We start from the raw sequence: 20,689 nt of genomic DNA on the forward strand, positions 1-20,689 counted from the left end.
CCTCAAAGTGCCGTTTGTGAATACTCCTTACGAGATAGGGCAGTGTTTCCGTTTTAGAGTTGGGAGTGACTTGCTTATGGTTATGCACTGAGCCTCTGGCAATAAGATCTGGAACAAGGCCTTCCCTCAAATCTGCAGGATTACAGCCCCTGTGCCCACTGCCAGCTCTTGGACCCCAATCCTCATCTTGTAGCTAGGCGGGGGGCACTCCCCAGACACGGCCCTTGTTCTCAGGCTGAATGAAGAGAATTATACAAAGGGTGTGGTCACCTGGAGGCCAGGGTAGACTTTGGGTAACAGAAGAGGTGCTGCTTTGCATACACAAAGTTCCAAGTTCTGTTCCCAGCATCTCCACTTCGAAGGAACAGGTGATGCAAAAACCTTTCTCTGCCCGAGACCCTGGAGTGACGCTGCCAGCTTGAGCAGAAAAGACGGACCTTAGTGGACTGATGTCTGATCTCGTGCGAAGCAGTTTCATGCACAGCTGGGAAGCACAATGTCTCTGATGCACCATTCAAACAAACTCAGGGCAGAGGCTGAAGCCCCTTCTGCACCGGGGACACATAACTCCTCGCTTCCCCTGAAGTCAAGCTGAAAGGCATGGGATCGGTTTGGATGTGGCCGTTCACACCTCTCTAAAAGTCACTATTAACATCTTTATTTGATACCGAGATATTTAGACCCCTATTTAATATTCCCACTCATGCCAAAGCAAAAAGAATAACAAGAGAAGTCCCCCCTGTGCTTTCAAACCAGCAATCCGTTGATCCTGCACTGGATTTAAAAAATTTAAGAGGAAAGAAGGGAGTGGAGAAGAATGGAAAGGAGGGGAGGGGGCGTGGCTGGTTAGACAAAGAGTAGCCAATCACAGTGCAGGGGGCTGGCAGGGGGCAGGAGAGGGGGAAGAGGGTGGAACACGAAAAGACGGAATGAAGAGTGTGCACAGGGACACAACCGACCGTAAAGTGGACTTTAAAAAAAAAGTCGGGTATAAGCACTCCCTCTGAAGTCACTGGTTTAATAAAGGTGTAACTCAGCTTAGTACACCATGATAAGTAAACTTAGCACGACCTCTCACAAGCAGCCAGTGAATTACTTCCTGGCAACCCTCTTTATCTGCACCTCCCTGCCCTTTTCTCTCCACTCAGCCACTGGTGATCTGCAACCGGATGCTTTATTTTTGATCTTGCACACTATTAAACACGTGTGCAGTGCTGCGAGGAAGGCAGAAGGCTGGAGGAACAGGGAAAGCCCCCAAGGTGAGGGAACTGAGCAGCACTGGCAGCAGGCAATTCAGCGGCCCGGGAAGCTCTCGCCGGCAGCCAGGCCCCAGTGTTCTTCACTGCTTCTGGATGCGGTTTATGCTGGCGCTCGGAGCACAGCCTCAGCGGAATTCTGCAGATTCTCTCAGGGTGGTCCGACGGAGGGGGGCGCCCTTCAGGGTCTGGGAGCTCGCAGAGGAAATCTGAGAAGAGGAGCAATGGCACAAAAAGGTCAACAGGGGTCCAGAAGCAGGGACTGCCCTGAAATGAAGAACCGGGTTTCCAGGGCATATTCTCCTCCCCGCAGTGGATGCCCATCCAAGCTCTGCTTAAAGGCTTCCAGCAGAGCAGAGTCCACCTCTCCCGGAGCCAGCCCTTTGCACCTCTGAACAGCTTCTTACAGCTAGGAGGCTTCTCCTAGTAGTTAGCCAAAGTCCTCTCCCTTGTGATCTCCACCCCTTAGTTCTAGTCCCCCGGAGCAAGCGAGAGCCAGTCTGCTCCCCCTGCAACACAACAGCCTTTCCAACGCTTTCAGGGGCTGATCACGTCTCCCCTTAGCCTTCTCTTCTCCAGCCACAACGTGCCCAGCTCCTTCAACCTTCCCTTATTAGGTCTCATTTCCCGGCCCCTCAGCATCCTAGTCGGCCTCTTCTAGATGTGGTCTAATTTGCTGACCTCCTCTTTAAAAGAGTGGTGGCCGCACTCCGGAAGAGGCCAGGCCAATGCAGAAGAGAGTGGAATTCTGACCTTAAATTAAACCCAAAGAGTTTTCAGCTAAACATTAGGAAGAACTCCCTGACATTTCAAGCGGTCCCTCAGCAGAACAGGCTTCCTCGGGAGGTGGTGGGCTCTCCTTCTTCGGAGGTTTTTAAGCAGAGGCTAGAAGGCCGTCTGACAGCAATGCTGATTCTGTGAAATCATGAGAGGGAGGGCAGGAAGGGTTACGCCAGGGCTTATTTCTCGTGGCCCCTTCTTATATATATTCATGGTAATGCCAATCGCCACTTTGGGGTCAGGGAGCAATTTTCCCAGGCCAGTTTGGGTAGGGATCCTGAGACTGTTTTACCACCTTCTGGGTATGGAGCGGGGGGGGGGGGTCACTGCTAGTGTGGGAGGGGGAGGAAGGGGAGGTAGTTGTGAATTTCCTGCATGGTGCAGGGGGTTGGACTAGATGACCCTGCATGTCCCTTCCAACCCTGTGATTCTATGACCTCCTGTGATCTTGGCTCTGCATTTCTGTTATGACCGTGGGAGGAGCAGCTCCTTTCTATTCTGCACTGGTCAGGCTTCACCTGGACACAATAAAAATCCATCCCCAGACAAGGACCTCCGTAACATTCCCCAAACAAAGAACCGAGAGGGGAATCACCTTCACCAGGACATAGTCTCCCGGCTGGGCTTTCACCGTGGATCCACGCCCAGAGCCATCGTCCATCTCTACGTCAGGGAAGATCACCTTGATGTTGCCGTCGTTCCTGCCACACAGGTCTGAAGGGGACCGCCTGCTGGGCTGGAAAACCAAAGGGGAGGCCTCAGCTTCTGACCAGCAGAGAACATCCAGCGTCGTTCTGGGCCACTCAGTCTCTTAAGACAGCGAAGCCGGAGCTGATTCACCAAGGCTTCTCCCCTTGCCGGTCTGGCAGCTAAAGGAACCATGTGGGTCGCAGGTGGAGGGGAAGTGACATGGTTTCTTCTCACAGGGTGTGGATGTGGGACACCACTGGTCCGGCCCCCCCTCCCCAGCCTACATTCTTGTGCATGCCTAAGGCTAAGAGCTAAGCTACAAGAGACAAATCACACGAGGAGGAGCATGTGAAGGGAGTCGCAGTGTTAGCCGGGAAGCTGAGTTTTAAGAGAGATTGGAAGGCTTTGTCAATTTTTCCCCTCTCTCCAGAGTCAGGGAGATGCTGCTCAGAGGGTTTGTTATTTTCCTTTTCGCCTCTTAGAAGGAGAGGTGAAACTGACAGAGCCTTTGGAGGCAGAAGGCCTTCTCGATCCTTGCCCCAGCCTGGTGAAACGCTCTGTCTAATGAGACCAGGGCCCGGCAGGGTTTGTTATCCTTCCGCCGGGCCTGCAAGACGGAGCTGTTCCGCCAGGCATATGGGCGGTGCTAGGCGGAGCCCCCTGGTCAGTAGATTGCAGAATATGCCTTCCCTACTAGCAGTACCTCCATCTAGCAAACAGTCCCCAGTATGATGCTTTAGAGATGGGTGAAGGTCGGTCAGTTGGTTGCTGTGCTATTATAATTATGTATATATATGTATTTTTAACTGTGTAACTTTGATGGTTTTATGGTTTTAACTGGTATTAATTATTTAATGTGTTTTAATTGTATATGGTAATCCACCCTGAGCCTGCTGGTGTGGGGAGGGCTGAATATAAATCGAATAAATAAATAAATAAATAAACTCTCTGAGGAGTGATCTCCCTGGCTCTGTAGAAAGAGGAAACGGACAGCCTTCCAATCTCTTTTAAAACTCAGCTTCCCGGCTAACATTGCGACTCCCTTCACGTGCTCCTCCTCGTGTAATTTGTCTCTTGTAGCTTGGCTCTCAGATCCCCAGCCCCAAATTCTGCAATTCCCACCCTTCAAAAAAAAAACATCTATCAGTGCAACTGAAAACAAACATGCACATTAAGTGCTCAGACGCAAATACAGATTTAGGTTTTCAAGGCACGCAAGATACAAGCTTGCCAGAGAGAGTGAAAAGAAGCCTTGTCGTCTGCCACCTGCCACTCAGCAGCTCTTGGAGATGCAGGCAAAGCTGCAACACCCACCTGGTCTTCAAAAAATTGCCTTTGGGTGCAGGGCTGGAAAAACGGCAGTGATCTCAGTATAAGACACTGAGCAACAGGATATGCGGCGCTTTTTTTCAGCACCTCTCCCTGAAAATTCAAACTGATTCTCTGGACGGGGCTGGACTTTAACATCCATAGGGGCGAGCAGGCACAGCGAACTCACTCACGCTTGCCTCTCACAGCGGTCCAGTGCCACAGGAACTTTTCTCTCAACCCAGACCCACTTTTGGAAAAGCAGAGAAGTAAAGAAAGGGAGGGGGAAGAAATGAAGAAATGCAACTGCTCCTGCTGCAACTTCACTGGTCATTTGAAGCAGCAAGGACAAGAAAGCTCTTAGCAGCATCGCTCCACCTTCCAGCTCCTTGGTATACAGGTGTGCCATTTATAGGGAAGGGCCCCTGGCTCAGTGGCAGAGGCCATGCCGCACACATACTGCAGGTCCCAAGGGTCAATCTCTGCCATCTCCTATAAAGGATCTCAGGTGCCGGGAAGACCTTTCACTGCCCGAGATCCTGCGGAGCCCCACTGATCAGAGTGAGGCAACACTAAGCTAGAGGGACACACTGGTGTGAAGTGATCTAGAGGAATTAGCCATGTTAGTCTGTGGTAGCAAAATAGTAGAGTCCAGTAGCACCTTTCAGACTAACCAACTTTATTGTAGCACAAGCTTTCGAGAGCCATAGCTCTCTTCGTCAGATGCATGTTCTCTCTGAGGAAGAGAGCTGTGGCTCTCGAAAGCTTGTGCTACAATAAAGTTGGTTAGTTTGAAAGGTGCTACTGGACTCTCTACTAGTTTACTAGTTTTAAGGTGGCTTTCTGCGTTCAATGCCATACTTACGCCCTCCACCAAGACCACCTGTGCACGACCCACAGTGGCAGCATTGGCCACAGCAGCCTCTTCTCGGAACACGGCCATGAGCTCTTTCAGCCGCCGGAGCTTCACTTCCGATGGCACGTCGTCCTGCAGCCGGTGAAATGCCCGGGTTTTCTAGGGGAGAAATTGCCCATGAACCAGAAGCAAAGCCTACCCCCAAGTGGATCCTCCCCCTTCTTTCTGCACTCTCTAGACAGGGCTGTGAGCCTTTGGCATTAGCAGAATAACATTACACAAATTCAAACTCAAAGCCCCAAATTCCCAGAGATTCAGAGTTCAAAAAAAGAAAGAAAAAAATCTAAAGAAAAACATGCATTATACAACAGCTTTGAAACTGGTTTAAGAGTGTTGACGACTTCAACTGAGGACTCGGGGAATCATAGCTGTAGGAGATCCACTTAACTATTGTTAGCAAGAATTCTCGGTAATGGTTAACTTAATCCTCTACTTGGTTGTCCTGAAGGGTGGTATATAAATCGATTATCATTATCATTATTATAATATCTGGTTTTGCCCTCTGTAGCAGCAAAGAACAACTCCCTGCCCTCTTCCACAGGACAGCACCTGAGGCAGTGCAAGAGCTCGAAGCCTCTTGGCCGTCTCTTGCCCAGGCTGGACACGCACGGTCCAACCACCGCTCAGAGGCCGGGTTTTTCAGACCCTCCTTGGCCATCTTCATCGCTCTCCTCTGAGGACAGTTAAAATAGGCCGGAAACAAGTTTAAAGCTATCAGGCAGACATCAGACTTGTGGATTTCTTTTGTTACTGATTACAGTAATTATGAAAATGAAATAAATTCCCCGTCTAAACAGCCTATAATGAAAACGCGCACGCGCCGTGATTTACTTTGGTCACTTTTCAAAGGCAGCATTTTCCTAATAAGGGCACAGAGAGGCCAAACGTTCTTCACAGGGTTGGGGGGAACTCCAGACTCGTCATCTGACTGCAAGCTGTAGCCACTCGGACGACATACATGTGAGAGACACTCCAGTCCTGAAGGGTATCGGGTGGGACTTCACCTTCCTCTCTCCTCCCAATGCGTGCCCTTCTGTGCCACGTTTTCTCCTCGCTGTCTGCCCTCACCTGCTTGCCTCTTGCTCTCGAAACCTTGCTGCCCATCGAAGCAAATCTAGCTCAAAGTCCTTCTGCTACCTTCTGCTGCTACCTTCTTGTACCGCCCAATACTCTTGCCTTGCCAGTCTGTCTCTTGCTTGTGCTGCTGTTGTTCAGCTACGTGGCTGCAGGGCTGCCGGCTTTACTCTATGGAATCTTTCCTATCAATTCTCCCGCAGACTTTAATGTTAAACTCGGGGGTCTTCCATTGGCTCAAAAGCAGGAAGAGCTTTATTCTATCTGTCTGAAATAGGCCGATGTAGCTGTCCTCAGGAAATACTACAATCACTCCGAGTTTTGGATGGAAAACCATGAAGGCAGGTGAGAAAAGGGACGGAAGTATCTTCCACTGAAACCAGTTATAAAAATGAAACAGCAACGAAAGAAACAACAGAACAATATAATAAAAAATCCCAATCATGAAAATGTCCCTTCGGGAATTAATAATAAAAATTAGAAAAAAAGAAGAAGCAAAGCTGCATGCACAAGTTTAGTAGACACGGCTTTATTCTGTACCAGTTAACGAGACCAGGTTAACCAGTTCTGCAACTGATAAATGCCAAGGAGGCAACCGCCAAACCTTCCTCCCTGCTTGCAGTGTCCAGAACCACTGGCTGCCCAGGACTTCGTATGGATCGGGCTCTCACCTGCCGCATGCTGTAGGCGAAGATGAAGGCTGCGTTGTAGCGGGCCTGGCGCAGGAGGGACACCGTCTGCTGATGGTCGGCTTCCGTCTCTCCGCAGAAACCAGCGATGAAATCACTGCTGAGGCTGACACCTGCCACACAAAACAGACACCTCCGTGCGAATCCTGACCCAGGAAAGGAAAGCAGGGAGGGGCTGGAAAACTGACTCCAGAAAGCCAAAGGAACGGGTCCTGGCGTGGCTATTTATTCGCTGCCGTTATTCCTTGTTAGCTTGACATCTGCTTCTTTGTTTGTTAAAACATTTTAATAAATTAAATCAGTAAACGAATATACATTAATTAGTTTAATATATTAAGTTATTAAAACACTTTAATAAACATTTCCATGTGGCTCAAGGCGGCTTGCCATACAAAAATAAAAACTTACACAGTTAAATATCCAAATAAAATAACAATCCCCAAATCCTTCCTTGCATTTCTTTTGCTGTAATTTAAATGCGAGGCTGGTAAGGCAAAAGCGCTTCTCCTATCATGATTTCCTGCTTGCGCCGTGTCTCCCTGAAACCCACGCAGAGCAGCTGCCCATGCCATGTAGCTACAAGTCCCAAAAGGGGGCCCAGCCAGCATCCCCCCAAACCAGGGCTTACGCATTAGGGGCTAATGATTTGACCAGCACTGTCACTGCTGTTATCATTACTACCAGCCCCTGTGATTTCTCTCATGGATAAAAACTCTTGCGCAAACTCTTTGGGCTCATGCACCCATGAAAACCGTGGCTCAGAGGTAGAGCGGCTGTTATGCACGTGAAAGGGGCCGGGGGTTCAGTCCCCAGCTGCAGCTTCAGGGGTCATTTCGTAGAAAAAGAGCTGGAGGAACTCATTAGCATAGCTCATTAGCATATGCCACGCCCCTTGAGAGCACCAGAAATGTGTCATTAGCATAACTGATTTGCATATGCCACACCCCCGGACATCACTTAGCCTGGCTGTTTTGGACCCAATCCTGGCTATTCAGGGCCAAAATTGGGCCCAAAATGGCAAAAAGGGGCTGAAAATGGCCGAAAAGGGGCACAAAACGGTCAGGATCGGGCCACTGCTGAGCGGGAGAGTGATCTACCACCCATCAGAGACCCGATCCCGGCTGTTTCGGCCCCAATCCAGGCTGAAACAGGCCCAAAATGGCCGAGAGTCAGGTGGGTGGGGCCACCTGACATGTGACCTCTTTGGGGAACTGCCAGAACTGCGTTCCCGCGCGTTCCCCCTCGAAATGAGCCCTGTGCAGCTTCAATTAAAGGCTTTCCTGAGGCAAAGTTCTCCAACTGAGAACTGCCCTGGCTCAATATACCCTCCAACATCTAAGTTTCTAAGCCACAGCAAAAAAGTGGCTGATGTCTCAGAATCCAGTACGGGGCTGAAAAAGAGCTCCAAGGGATGACCCGGCCACAAGACAGAGGGGCCAAAAGTCTTTAACCTTCGACGTTCTTTTCTTTGTAAAAAAGCCTTGGTTCATTTCAGCCTCAGCCCTGGGCCTTAAGTCTATCAAAGGGGGAGCAGAGGAGGTGCCTACCTGGCAGGGAGGCCCGGATGTGGTGCACCAGCTCCAGGTAAGCCTCTCGGGAGTATCTGGAAGGCAAAGGCCGAGTCTGCAGCACAGATGCCGAAACACGGGTGTCCACAGAAGCATGGACACAAAGACCTTCTAGTACATTTTTATCCCTCCATTCCTCCAAGGTTCCCCCTTCCCCATTCAATCTTCACAACAGCTCTGTCAGGTAGGAAAGGCTGAGTAAGAGTGGGCAAAGGTCACCCAGCGAAGGGGGATTTTAACTCGGATCAAAGAATCCTAGAGCTGGAAGACCATCCTAGAGTTATAGCCCATCTAGTCCAACTCCCCGCCCAAAGCAGGAACAGCCTAAAGCATCCCCGACAAGTATTCATCCAGCCGCTCCTTGAAGACTGTATATTACACCATACAGGCTCTACATGCTTGACTACTACATGTTTTAACAGAGGGGAAAGTAGCAACAAGATGTGCAATACCTCTACCTTCTTATAACTTGAAAACCGTTTTGTTTACGCCCTCCCTTCATAAAAACCAGGCAGGCCAGGTCCCATGACCTTCAAGCAGCCAGCCGGGCTCTGCCTCTTGCTTACCCTCTCCTCATGGCCTCCAGGACACGAGAGCTGCCACTCTGGGCAGGGACATGGAGCTGCCTGCAAACGTTGTGCCTTTCCCGCATGAGCTGGAAGACCTGCCAGGAAAAGAGACGCCGTTCACGTGGAGGAAACCCCAATGGTCAAAGCCAGAACTGCTGGCCCTGGGAGTAACCCACCTCGTCTGGGAAGTCTTTGGGGTGCGGGGAAGTGAAGCGGATCCTCATTTCGGGGTCGACCAGGGACACTCGGTCCAAAAGGCCTGCAAAGCGCAAGCCGCCCTGTTTGGTTTTGTAGACGGTGCTGAAGCCGCGGCTCAGGGGGGCAGGCGCTGCTGATAGGAACTGGACCTCAGAGGTGTCTCGGTAGCTATTGACATTCTGACCCAAGAGGGTCACCTCCTTTACGCCCTGCGAGGGGAAGAAGGCTGGTTGGTCCAGAGAGACACAGCTGAAGGAAAGTAAGGAGGACCGGGGGGGGGGGGGGGACACGCTTTGTTGGAGAACTGAAAGCCATGGGGAAAATGACAGCTGATAGTGGCATTAGCCCATAGGCCACTGAAGTCTCATGAATACAAACTTGGCAGAGTTTGTAATACTTCAAGAACAAAAACCAGCAAAAGCAGCCAAGCAACAACTGTGTCATTAACTGTGGCATCAAAGAAATGAGAGTGCACACCTGCAAAGACTCTCCAAGTATTGTCAGCTCTGTCAACACTGGCGTTTCTCTGTAGTTGTAGAACGCCAGCACGCCACAGGCCATAGGATGCTTTTTGTGTGCGTGCGTGCCTGTGCATGCACACACATGGACTTTTTCACAGACCCAAAGATTCAGACACCAGCATTACACTGGGACTGAGAAATGCAGAATCGCACAGGCTCACGGTGTGGGTGAGTCACCTGCTCTCTGCATCTGTTTCCTAACCACAAAAGGGGAACCGAAAACCCTGCGGGGTTGTTCTGACGACGCAGAAGACAGCGCATGAACTTGTGTAAAACTTAACATCGGATATTTTATCGATGGTTGTTGGGGGTTTTCCGGGCTGTATTGCCGTGGTCTTGGTCTCCAAGACCACGGCAATACAGCCCGGAAAACCCCCAACAACCATCGTTCTCCGGCCGTGAAAGCCTTCGACAATACATCGGGTATTTTATCCTTTTTCTGTTTTAAAGGCAGGCACTGCCCAAAAGCAGGAAAGATGCTGGCCACATTTCACTTAAATCAGAGCTCTGGCTTGGCCCAGCAGAACGCATCCGCCAGAGGTACTTTCTCGTGGGCAGATAAATGTGGCTCAGGAAGCACTGAAAGGCAGACTTCTCTCTGCTGCAGTAGCCTGCTGGGCAGCAGCTCAGTGCCTCGCCTCCCGTCCAGCTGGTCAGTTATGCCCTCCTTGGTATCTCACTGATGGGGGACAAGCAGGGGGGACAGGACCGAGAATGGAAGCTAAGCTCAATGGGCTGGAAGGCCTGTCTGCCAAGCAAATGGGAAAGCAACAGAGAACAATAATCGTGACAACCTAACAAAATAACCAGGGCTTTTTTTCTGGGAAAAGAGGCGGTGGAACTCAATGGGTTGCCAGCGCAGGGGGCAACTCTTGGTGGGAGGTGGTGCCCCTGGTACCACATGTGCACGCGCAAAGTGCACGCATGCTCCCAGGGCCGATGACGTCACTTTGGGTCAGCTGGAACAACGGGGGAGTTTTTAAAAGTTTAAATCGCCCTCGGCAAAAATGGTCACATGGCTGGTGGCCCCGCCCCCTGATCTCCAGACAGAGGGGAGTTGAGATTGCCCTCCGTGCCATGGCGTGGAAGGCAATCTCAACTCCCCTCTGTCTGGAGATCAGGGGTGGGGCCACCAGCCATGTGACCATTTTCAAAAGGTTCCAGAACTCCGTTCCACCGCGCTCCCCCTGGAAAAAAGCCCTGCTTATAACAATTGCAAAAATATTGTCATTGCATAGTTCAATTTGCCATTCAATGTATATCAATACACACCGTCTTCACACACAGACCTATGCCATAAAGTGCTAGTGCAAAGCTATGGTGATACTACCTATAAACAGCTGATATTTTTAAAGTCCATTAGTATTCCTTAAGATCACTCAAAAAGTTCATAGGATCAATCTTCAAGTACAGGTCCAGCAAGTATAGATAACCATCTTTGAAAAAGACCTTCAAACGGGACCCCCCAAATGAACCGGTCTGCCCATTAGATGGTATAAATTCCAACCTGCATGTACGTGGACCTATACTTGAAGTTGGATCCTATGAACTTTTTGAGTGATCCTAAGGAATACTAATGTACTTTAAAAGTATCAACTGTTTATAGTTGAGACGGCCTGGTGAGATGGCCTTCTGCAAAGCGCCCAGCCCCAGACTTGCCTACGGGTGGTGGGTAAGAACAAAGAAAGTCTACATCACCTGATCCGACAGCAGCTGCACTTCCTGGAGGATGGAAGCAACTGGCCGACTCCGCTCACGGCCGCGGGTGAACGGCACGATGCAATAGCTGCACATGTTATCGCATCCGCGCATAATGGACCTGGGGGAGCAGACAACAGAAAAAGGAGTCGGGGGCTGAAGAGGTGGGCTTGAAAGCTCTGCTGGGGAGGAGGGGCTCTGGCCCCTCCCCAGCGACTGGGACATGCAGCAGCAGGCAGCCTGCCAAGAACACCCCCCTCCTAACTGCTAGACCCAAGAAAAGATGTGCACAGCCCCAAACCAGCCACTATGAATGATGCAAGGTTGGTCATTTGGTCACATCCCGCACCCCATACGCCCTGATTCACAGCACTTGGCTGATCTCTCCCCTCCCCACAGGGATGGTGGGAGATAAAAAGCATTGCTTGAAAGGGAACTGTAGCGTTCCAGGTGGGACAAGAAGCCTCAGCCAAGCCTTCAAAGTGCACCATATATTTTTCAAGTTGTACTAGAAACCAATGAGAGCTGGCAGCTATCTCTGGAGAGCTCACGAATCACAAAAAGAACGTTTAAAAAAAGCGGTCCTGGAACCGCTGGTGCAGTTTCACCCCTCGAAGGACGGCTGCAGGGTGAAAAAGGACCGCAAGTACGAGGAGCGGTGGAAGCGGTTTGGGGACTGAATAGCAGCATTTGCTTTCAGGGCACAAGATGCGAGGCCCATCCACGCCACTCTCACAGAACCAACCCAGTGCCTTCCGCTGATCACACTTTAGCTTGTCTTCCATCCAGAGAGGCACAGAGCGCTCTACTCCATTTTGTTTTCATAACAACCTTGTGAATTAGGCCAATGTACACGTACACGTACACGTACACGTACACACACACACACACACACACCCCAAGATTAACTGACTAGATGCAACTTCTTAGGACCTTCCGGTCCTCCAGAGCGTCCCATCCTACAGCTCCGGAGCCCTCTCAACGGAGCAACGCATCCATTTTGCTCTTACACAAACGCTGCCGTGGAGCTGGAGCTGGTCTGCACAGGCAGGACGTCTGCATAGGTTTCATCCAGGGACAGCAGGACATTGGCCGCTTGCTGGCCAGATTCGGCCACCGCCAGGAGCCGGGGGAGGTCACGGTAAGCGTCCGGGCCGGCCACCACGTCCACCATCTTCTCCTGCTCCAGGATCTTCTCCTTCAGCCTCTCCGCCATGCAGCCTGCAGGTGATGGAGGACAGGCAGTGGGGTGAAGAAACGGAACGGAGGCTACGGATCCTCCTCTCACTACAGATGCTCATTGCTGCTGTAATGAAGCTTCGCTGTACCTTTACATCCTGATGCCCTCCTTTGGAACACCCCACCCACCTCTGGCAGGGAAAAAAGGCTCAAGGATCTCCATTTGTACTCGTGTCTGAAGAAGGGAGCTGTGACTCTCAAAAGCTTGCACTCTGAAAATCTTGCTAGTCTCTACGGGGCCACTGGACTCAACTCCTGCTGATAAGAAATCAGGCCTGCTCAGACAGAAGAGGCGGGTTGGGACACTGGGGCTAGGAAACAAAACGCTTCCAGGAGGATTTCATGTCCGAGTCTGCATGCCACCTACGTCCCTTGACGACTCGCAGCTGAGGCAGGGTCTGCACATGCAAGAAGAACAAGGTGGTCAAGCGGACTGCACTTCTTCAGGCTACAAATGGGAGAGACCACTTAGACAGTTCCCCACAGAAGATCCCTGCAAACAAAGATTTTTGTTGGTCTCTTTTGGAAACCAATAAGATTTTTGAAGTGTAAGCTTTCAAGAGTCAGAAGTCTCTTCTTCAGGCCCTTATCTGAGACTTCTGACTCTCAGAAGTTTACACTCTGAAAATCTTGTTGGTTCTTTAAGGAGCCACTGGACTCAAATCCAGTTTACTGCAGACCAAACAGTTACCCACCTAAACTATCCTTTTGGAATAGTCTGGCTCCAAGATGTGAAAAGATCTAGAACAAACGGCACTCCTTGATCCCAATGTGCGTGTGTGTCATGTGCTGTCAAGTCGCTTCGAGCTTATGGCAACCCTGTGAATTGACAATCTCCCAAATGTCCCATCGCTGAAAGACTTTCTCGGGTCTTGCAAACCGAAGGCTGCGGCTTCTTTTATTGAATCAGACCCAATGTCCAGGTCACTAAAACGAAGTAGAATCTGTGTCCCACAGGGGACAGGGTCCCTACCTGACTTGCCTTAAGCCATCTCCACACCTGCCCCAAGACCACAACAGGAGCTCTTCCTCCCCTCACATCTCTTTTACCCAAAATCCCGATGCGTAGAGGGACCTGGGAGGAAGACCGCTTGGACTTCAGAGCTCTGAGGTGACGCAGGCGGTTCCAGATGGTCCTCTCAGCCTTCTCCCTGAGAAGAAGCGATAAGAGCTTTGGAGAATTGCTAAGCACCTGGCATCCCTTATTCTGGAAAAACATTCCCCAAATGCCAACCCCGCCAAATATATTAGCTGCTGTCAATGCCCTGACATCAAAGAACCTAGGACTGCTGAACATTTAAAGCTGGGAACAACCACAATTCTTCAAATTTAGGTAGCCATTTTCCTCAATGCTCAAAGCACTTTTAAGACATCTCACAACAAGCCTGCATGGTAGGCCAGTGCTCCTATTCCCTAACTGGTGGTGAAGGCTGAGAGGTTTGCAGTGGAGCTGATGGCGGGGGCAAAATTTGAGTGAGGAGCTTTTCAGCTCAAAGCTCAGCAGTGAGAGCCAGTTTGGTGTAGTGGTTAAGAGCGCGGGACTCTAACCTGGAGAGCCGGGTTTGATTCCCCACTCCTCCACTTGAAGCCAGCTGGGTGATCTTGGGTCAGTCATGGCTCTCTCAGAGCTCTCTCAGCCCCGCCCACCTCACAGGGTAATTATTGTTGTTGGGATAATAATGGCATACTTTGTAAACTGCTTTAAGTGGGTGTTAAGTCATCCTGAAGGGTGGTATATAAATCAAATTATGTTGTTGTTGTTGTTATTTCATCAGTACAAGACAAGTCAGCTGCACTTCAGGAAGGAACAAGCAAAAAGAGAGACTCCTCTGAGGAAATACAAAGAAGGTGAAGTACCCCACCAACTAGAGATATAGCATATATAAGGTCTCAAAATATAGATGAACCAGTCATAAACCTATTTCTAGAATATAAAGTGACCAGTGCATACAGTGAACAGATATTCCACATGCATAGACCTCAATAAATACAGTACAGACACGTATCTTTCCAGTGAGTCCAATAAATACATTAAATGCAATACATACAAATGCAACCTCATAAGTAAACATATACAGCCGTTACACAAAGTCAACAGCCCACAGAAAGTTAACAGTCCATAGATAAATTCTTCTTTCTCTTGTAGAAACGCCGGGATGAGAGTCTTAACGTGACAAGTGCAACAAAATCTCCAATATAAATCTCCAATATAAAGTTAATTTTCTTATTTTCTATTCCCAAGTCGGCGAAGGCAAACTGGGGGTGCAGAGATCCCCTCCCTGCCTGACGAGAAGCCAGCCACTTAACTCGTTTCGTATCCAGAACTTTTTCCAAGAGCGTAAAAAGTATTATTCAACTAAACTTACTCACCCCAACCAAGGGAATCTAGCGAGTTCTTCAGAGGCAAAAGCTGAAATGATGGCCATAAATCCACGTCTGTCTTCCACCATTGTCTATACATGCGGAATATCTGTTCACTGTATGCACTGGTTACATTATATTCTATAAATGATAATGCTTATGACTGGTTCATCTATATTTTGAGACCCCATACACGCTATATCTCTGGTTGGTGGGGTACTTCCCCTTTTTTGTACTTTAGGAAGGAACAAGATGCCATGATAGATCAATGGATCTTACACAGAGAGCGCATTTTCCTCTGGTTCTTTTGCATCAGGGGAAGGTTCCACCATTCACAGAACAGACCCAAATATTCCAAACCAGTACCATGCCTGTCCCGCCCCCCCCAACATATTAACCATCTGGGGATGGAGAATTTGGGGAGTTCTCAGCCGCTCCCCCCACCTTCATGTGTTCAGAGCACAGGCCAGGGAGCTAGAGGCTTTCTGGCAGGCTCTGGGTACCGAGTCCCTCTTCATTTCTTTCACTGCCACTTCTTGATATGTATAACTGCTGCTATTTTGGGCTTCTTTTTACCTATTATTTTATTTTTATATATCAATGCATTTTTAAAAAAATATTTTAAATAAGACTGCTATCCAACACGCTATTTTTGAGTTGTGGCACACCTCCATTTTTTTTTAAACATAAGGGAATGTTTAATTATCCCAAGCACATAAACAGATTGTTTGCCACCCACCCACGCAGCTCTGTTGGCACCACTACGAAGACCAAAGCAATTTAGAAATAAAAAGAATCTGACCTGATGGAACATGTGACAAGTAGGATCACGTCAGCCTAATGGAAGGAAAAGATGGGTGGAAATGAAGAGTTTCTGATTTCGATTTAGATCAAGATGGGTCGCCGTGTCAGTCTGTCTGTAGCAGCAGAAAAGAGCAAGAGTCCAGTAGCACCGATAAGACTAACAAAATTTGTGGCAGAGTATAAGCTTTCATGAATCACAGCTCATACAGAAGTATCTGAAGAAGTGAACTGTGACTCATGAAAGCTCACACCGTACCACAAATTTTGTTAGTCTTATAGCTGCTACTGAACTCTTGAGTTTGATTTCTACAGCTAGACAGGAGTGGGAGGGGGTGCCTTTTGTTTTTCAATGAGACCCGATGCTCTGACATGAGACCTGGATATAATTTAATTTGATTTTTACCCGCCCTCCTCACAAGCAGGCTCAGGGCTGGTTACAACAATATAGTAACAATAAAACAATTTAAAATACAATACATAGAAATAAAAACAGTCACATTATCAAGTTCCAACCAGGCTACCCAAGATGGCTACCCATGTTCACAACACACCCCATCACCCAAGATGTTATGGGGTAGGGCAGGCAGATGACATTTGATGTAATAAAGTCAGTGTCTGGCCTGAAGACTCTTCTTGCAATCCTGCAACTCCCAAAATTCTATCTCAAAAGGAAAAAAAATCAAGTTTCTTGTCCTCAAGGAGCACGCAGTAAAGGCTTAGAAAACACAAGGCCAAAGTGCGTTTTCCCAAATGCCATAATCTGTAAGCAAACAAAACAGCTGCCAATCTCCCTTTCGTGATTTCAATGCTGCGCCCATAGGAGGCTAAGTAGCAAAAAGAAGCACATTTATGCAAGCAGCAGTGGCGTGCTATCGGTGCGCTGAAAATGAGGGGCGAGCCCCTGCGAAACGGGGACAAGGTATCTAGAGGGTAGGGAGTGAACCACATCCCAAGGGAAGCGACGACCCCGCAGCAGGCAGAGGAAGGGCTTTCCTTACCATGGCAGAAGCTTACTGCGGAAGTCCACCCAAATGGCTCTGCTAGCTTGGATGATACAGAAATGCAGAACCATCTCAACGTCGCCGGTCCAGCAGCAGCCCCAGCTCTGCCTTCCCATCCTTAAGCCTCGTTCCTTGATTTTAAGGGGTGCTGAAGCTTTCCTGTTTGTTTTTTCTTCTAATGCTCCCATGTGCGGATTCTTTTGTACGCTGCACAGGACTGACACGACCCAGCAGCGCGCAACGAAGTCTGAGTGCACACTTGGCTTCAGCGTAGGAGCTTCCAGCCAGACCGAGCGCCAGAGCACAGAAGTGGGGAGGCACACTGAAGGACTAGCTGCTTCTTCACTGCCATGCAGCAAACACACTGCCCTGAGTTTCTAGTGGACAGACCCTCGGTTTTGGCCACACAGGCAAGGCTGGCCTAAGAACTTCTGCGGTCCCAAACAGCTACGCCCCATGATGCCTCTCTAGATCTGCTCTCTCTGCAGCTACAAAGGATAGCGGGGCCGACCTGTAATAGCCTCAGCCTCATCTATGACACGGTGAAGGCCTCTCCCCCTAGCCCCCCTTGTCCAACTGCATAGGACTTCCATGAAAAGCCTAGCAATAGTCAGTGCGTACCCCCCCACCCGGGCCGATCTTACCTCTTCCAGCCTGCTCGTCCTCAGGTAGCCGCTCCTCTGAAGGATAGACCAGGCGATCTCCGTATCGTTGACGTTCATCTGACAGCCATAAGTCTCCAAATACACTGGAACAGAGAAAAGGATGTAAGAAAATCCAGAAGTGGGTAGTTGAGCAGCTGAGAGTCCCATTCTGAGACCCACACTTGAGAACTGTAAGCGAGGCCTCTAACCAAAGACGAGAAGATGCTCCGTCTCTAAAGCATCCCTTAGCGATACCGGACCCCAAAGCCCCAGGCAAGGAGATGCCACAGCCCTCCTTATCCCGTGCCTGAAATTTTCTTAAAGCAACAGTGTTTTTCCAAGGAGTTCACTACAGTCAGGTTGCCACACAATGGCACAGGGAACATGCCCTTAGAAACATTTCCTTTTCATTTCAGGGGTGGATTTTGCAGCGATCACTTAACAGTGCAAATGAACTCTGCAGATGCTAAATGCCACTCCTAATTCAAGGTCATAGATTCAGAGGAGCTAGCCTCTGACAAAGAGAGCTGTGATTCTCGAAAGCTTATGCTACAGTAAAGTTGGTTAGTCTTAAAGGTGCTACTGGACTCTTTTCTATTTTCCTAATTCAAGTGCTCCATTGCTGACCTCAGGTGCATTGAAAACACATCCAGGGCCTGAGCCCAGAGTCAGCCCGCAGTTCAAAAGACCAGAGGTGGGCAGAGACCATGCTGGGCTCCAGTGACCTCCCTCGCCCCTCTAGGGCCTTCCTTCCTCCCCATGCAAACGGCAGAACCAGAATCTGCAGTTCCTGCTCCCAGCACTATAAGAAGCCTCAGCTCAAGGAAGGGGAATGACGTTACGGCCCAGGATAGGGCAGGGCAGCAACACAAACCTTTTCTTGTTGTCTCAGCCAAGGCACCAGAACCGAGGTAGTGATCCGAGTCCTCCTTTGCGTCATCTGGCAAACAGCGACTTTCCTGCACAGGGGCAACATCTTGTAGAAAATGCTGCATGGTTGGCCCCGCTGCTAGCTTGGCACGGAAGGCTTCCAGGCCTCCTCCCATGTGCTTTGTCTCTCTTGGGTGTGGCCCAGAATCTGGACTGCAGGTGGCACTCCAGGCTCGGGGCACCGATCGCAAGGTCCAGCAGGCAGGCCTCTGACGCAGCAACCTGGTGCCCCCCAGAACATGTTGCAAGGGCTGCATCTTCCATATAAGCAGTTCGCAGTTCCTGGAACAGCCACAGGTCAGCAACGTTAGCCGCCTTTTGCAAAAGACACATCAAGCACGACACATTTTGTACATGGAAGGGACATGAGCGTGAGAAGGCTGACACAACTGAGACCCAGATTACAAGCACACGTGTGTCGAGGTGAAAAGTAACCAGAGCAGAACCATATACCCCGAGCTCCTTGGAAGGAATGGCAGGATAAAAAAAGGAGCAAGCAAGGGCAGTTTCGCAGCAACTGTATGCTGCTGAGGGATAAAGAAACAGTCAGGTGTGGCTGTCACAAGGAGGGATTTTTATAGAGCACCATTTAAAAAAAACCAGACGAGCCCCTGCCTCAGGGAGCGTACCAAACATGCAGGAGATGACAAAGGGGTGGGCAAGAAAATCCAGCAGACCCATGTGACTGTGAGCATGTACATCATGCACCAGCCCATGCTGGTGACTTCCTAGGTGAGAAATCCTTTCTGAGGCATCTCTTTCATACAGGAAGGCTGCATATCCCAAAGGGAAGAACTGAAAAACCCAGTAGCTAGGAGGAGGCTGTATTTTACTACATGCAATCATGATGGGAGGAGATTCCCGCCAAAGTGTACTGCCCGGCAGGGCTTCCAACAGCACAGAAGGCCAGCCAGCTGAGCACTGCCCCTCCGCTCATGGCACAGCCAGAGAGTCCCAATTCCTGGTTCACCTCGTGCTTAAATTAAGGCAACCTGCTAAGTGACTTCTGCATCAATTCACTTCTTATCTGACCACTTTGTCCAACTGACCGTAAGTCTCAGAGATCTGGGACAAGGGAAGTTCCTTCCCCTTCCCAAAGTAACTGGAGAGGATGGGAATCAAGCCAGGGGCCATCTGCATGCGAAGCGAGCACTTGGCCACTGAGCCAAATCCTGAGTCCTTTGATCTCAGCCCTGCCTGTCAACATTTCCAGCACAGGCAGCTCTTTCTCGTCACCTGCCGCCAGAGATAAGTAGAGCGCTGCTGGATCCGACCGGTGGTCTATCCAGTCCAGCATCCTCTCTCATAAATCCATAGCTGGGCGATGTGCAGATGTACTATCATTGCTCATGTAAACCCTCTGCATGTATAACCACCCACTTTAAACAAGACACCGAGCACATTCAAACTTTATTTTTGTTCTGCCGCTGTCGTTTTTAAATCGGCAAAAGAGGAGTATGGCATGTGAGTTTCCCCTAGCTTTTAAGATAAACAGGTGAGTGAAGCTAAAACCTACTTCCCCCTGCACCTTACAGCACTGTGCTCTTGCGCTTGAAGAATGTTTGTCCTGGGTCCTGTGCAACGACCGTGTGGCACTCAGCAACACACAGAACCCAGGATTTGCCACTGAGAGCCCAACACTGCCATGGCAGAAGCAGCGCCAGCCGCCAGGAAGGGGATCAAGGCGACGTCCCAGTGCACCGCAGCCCGCGTGCAAGAGGTTTGCCAAGGGGCTGCGTGGCAAGCAGGAAGCCGGCTGGTGGTGCCCCCCACCCACCCCCACCCCCTGCGCCGGGCTGTGCAGGCACAAACCTGCCTGCCTGGGGTAAACTGCCAGCTCTGGATTAGGAAATTCCGGGAGACTTGGGGTCAGAGCCTGGGAAGGGGAGGGACCTCAGTAGGGTATGGGGCCATAGAGCCCACCCTCCAAAGCAGCCATTTCTCCAGGGGAAAAGATCTTTGCAGTCTGGAGCTCAGTTGTCGTTCCGAGAGCTCTCCAGGCCCTACCTGGAGGTTGGTAACAGGCCGCCCGCTTTACCTGCCAGGAGGGGCCGGAGAGGAGCGCGCAAGGTCAACTCAGCGCGCCCGCCTGCCTAGGAAGCGCCTTCCCCAGGCCGCCCTTCTGCGCAGGCGCAGCACGCCCATCTGGCTCTTCGCTTTCCCCGGCGCCAGCCACCCACGTGGACTCCTCCAGCTGCTCTTGGTGCAATAATGAAAGTGTCCCTCCAGGAAACCGCTCCCCTCGCTCTGGGTTCCCCCGCTAAAGCGTTCCATTCTCCGCCGGCAGCTTTTTGCCTTTCTTTGCAAACGGAATTCTTAGAATTCTTTCGAAGCGGCGGGAGGAGTTTCCACCTGGCAACGCTGAGACCTAGCAGGGCCTTTTCCGCGCCCCCCCCCAACAGGCAGAAATCCAGCAGGTACAGCTTGGCAAGGCGTGAAAGGG

The 20,689-nt window shown here is 50.2% G+C and overlaps 1 protein-coding gene across 2 annotated transcripts; it reads right to left on the reverse strand.

Moving 5' to 3' along the window:
* Positions 1 to 636: 636 nt before the first annotated feature.
* On the reverse strand, positions 637 to 20,334 carry CDK5RAP1 (CDK5 regulatory subunit associated protein 1). Of its 2 annotated transcripts, none has more exons than XM_054980563.1 (14): positions 20,285 to 20,334; positions 18,191 to 18,528; positions 17,317 to 17,420; positions 15,670 to 15,704; positions 13,557 to 13,657; positions 12,278 to 12,488; positions 11,268 to 11,388; positions 9,027 to 9,257; positions 8,848 to 8,945; positions 8,261 to 8,316; positions 6,696 to 6,826; positions 4,900 to 5,049; positions 2,632 to 2,772; positions 637 to 1,465 (listed from the first exon to the last, which is right to left on the reverse strand). In XM_054980563.1, exons 2-14 carry the CDS (start codon positions 18,501 to 18,503, stop codon positions 1,385 to 1,387), a joined length of 1,773 nt encoding a protein of 590 aa, XP_054836538.1. In that variant the 5' UTR covers positions 18,504 to 18,528; positions 20,285 to 20,334; the 3' UTR covers positions 637 to 1,384. The 2 variants fall into 2 exon arrangements, with proteins under 2 accessions (XP_054836538.1, XP_054836537.1); XM_054980562.1 differs by having other exon boundaries at positions 20,254 to 20,326.
* Positions 20,335 to 20,689: the final 355 nt, after the last annotated feature.

This window comes from Eublepharis macularius, chromosome 5 (assembly GCF_028583425.1).
Source record: "Eublepharis macularius isolate TG4126 chromosome 5, MPM_Emac_v1.0, whole genome shotgun sequence".
NCBI lineage: Eukaryota > Metazoa > Chordata > Lepidosauria > Squamata > Eublepharidae > Eublepharis > Eublepharis macularius.

Excerpts from the sequence above, each read along its gene's own strand:
- CDK5RAP1 (XM_054980563.1), bottom strand. The coding sequence starts at position 18,503 with ATGCAGCCCTTGCAACATGTTCTGGGGGGCACCAGGTTGCTGCGTCAG. Across the intron at positions 15,705-17,316 it reads GGACGAGCAGGCTGGAAGAG|GCTGACGTGATCCTACTTGT; the intron begins GTAAGATCGGCC and ends TCCTTCCATTAG. Across the intron at positions 9,258-11,267 it reads TGCAGCTGCTGTCGGATCAG|GGCGTAAAGGAGGTGACCCT; the intron begins GTGATGTAGACT and ends TTCCCCTCGCAG.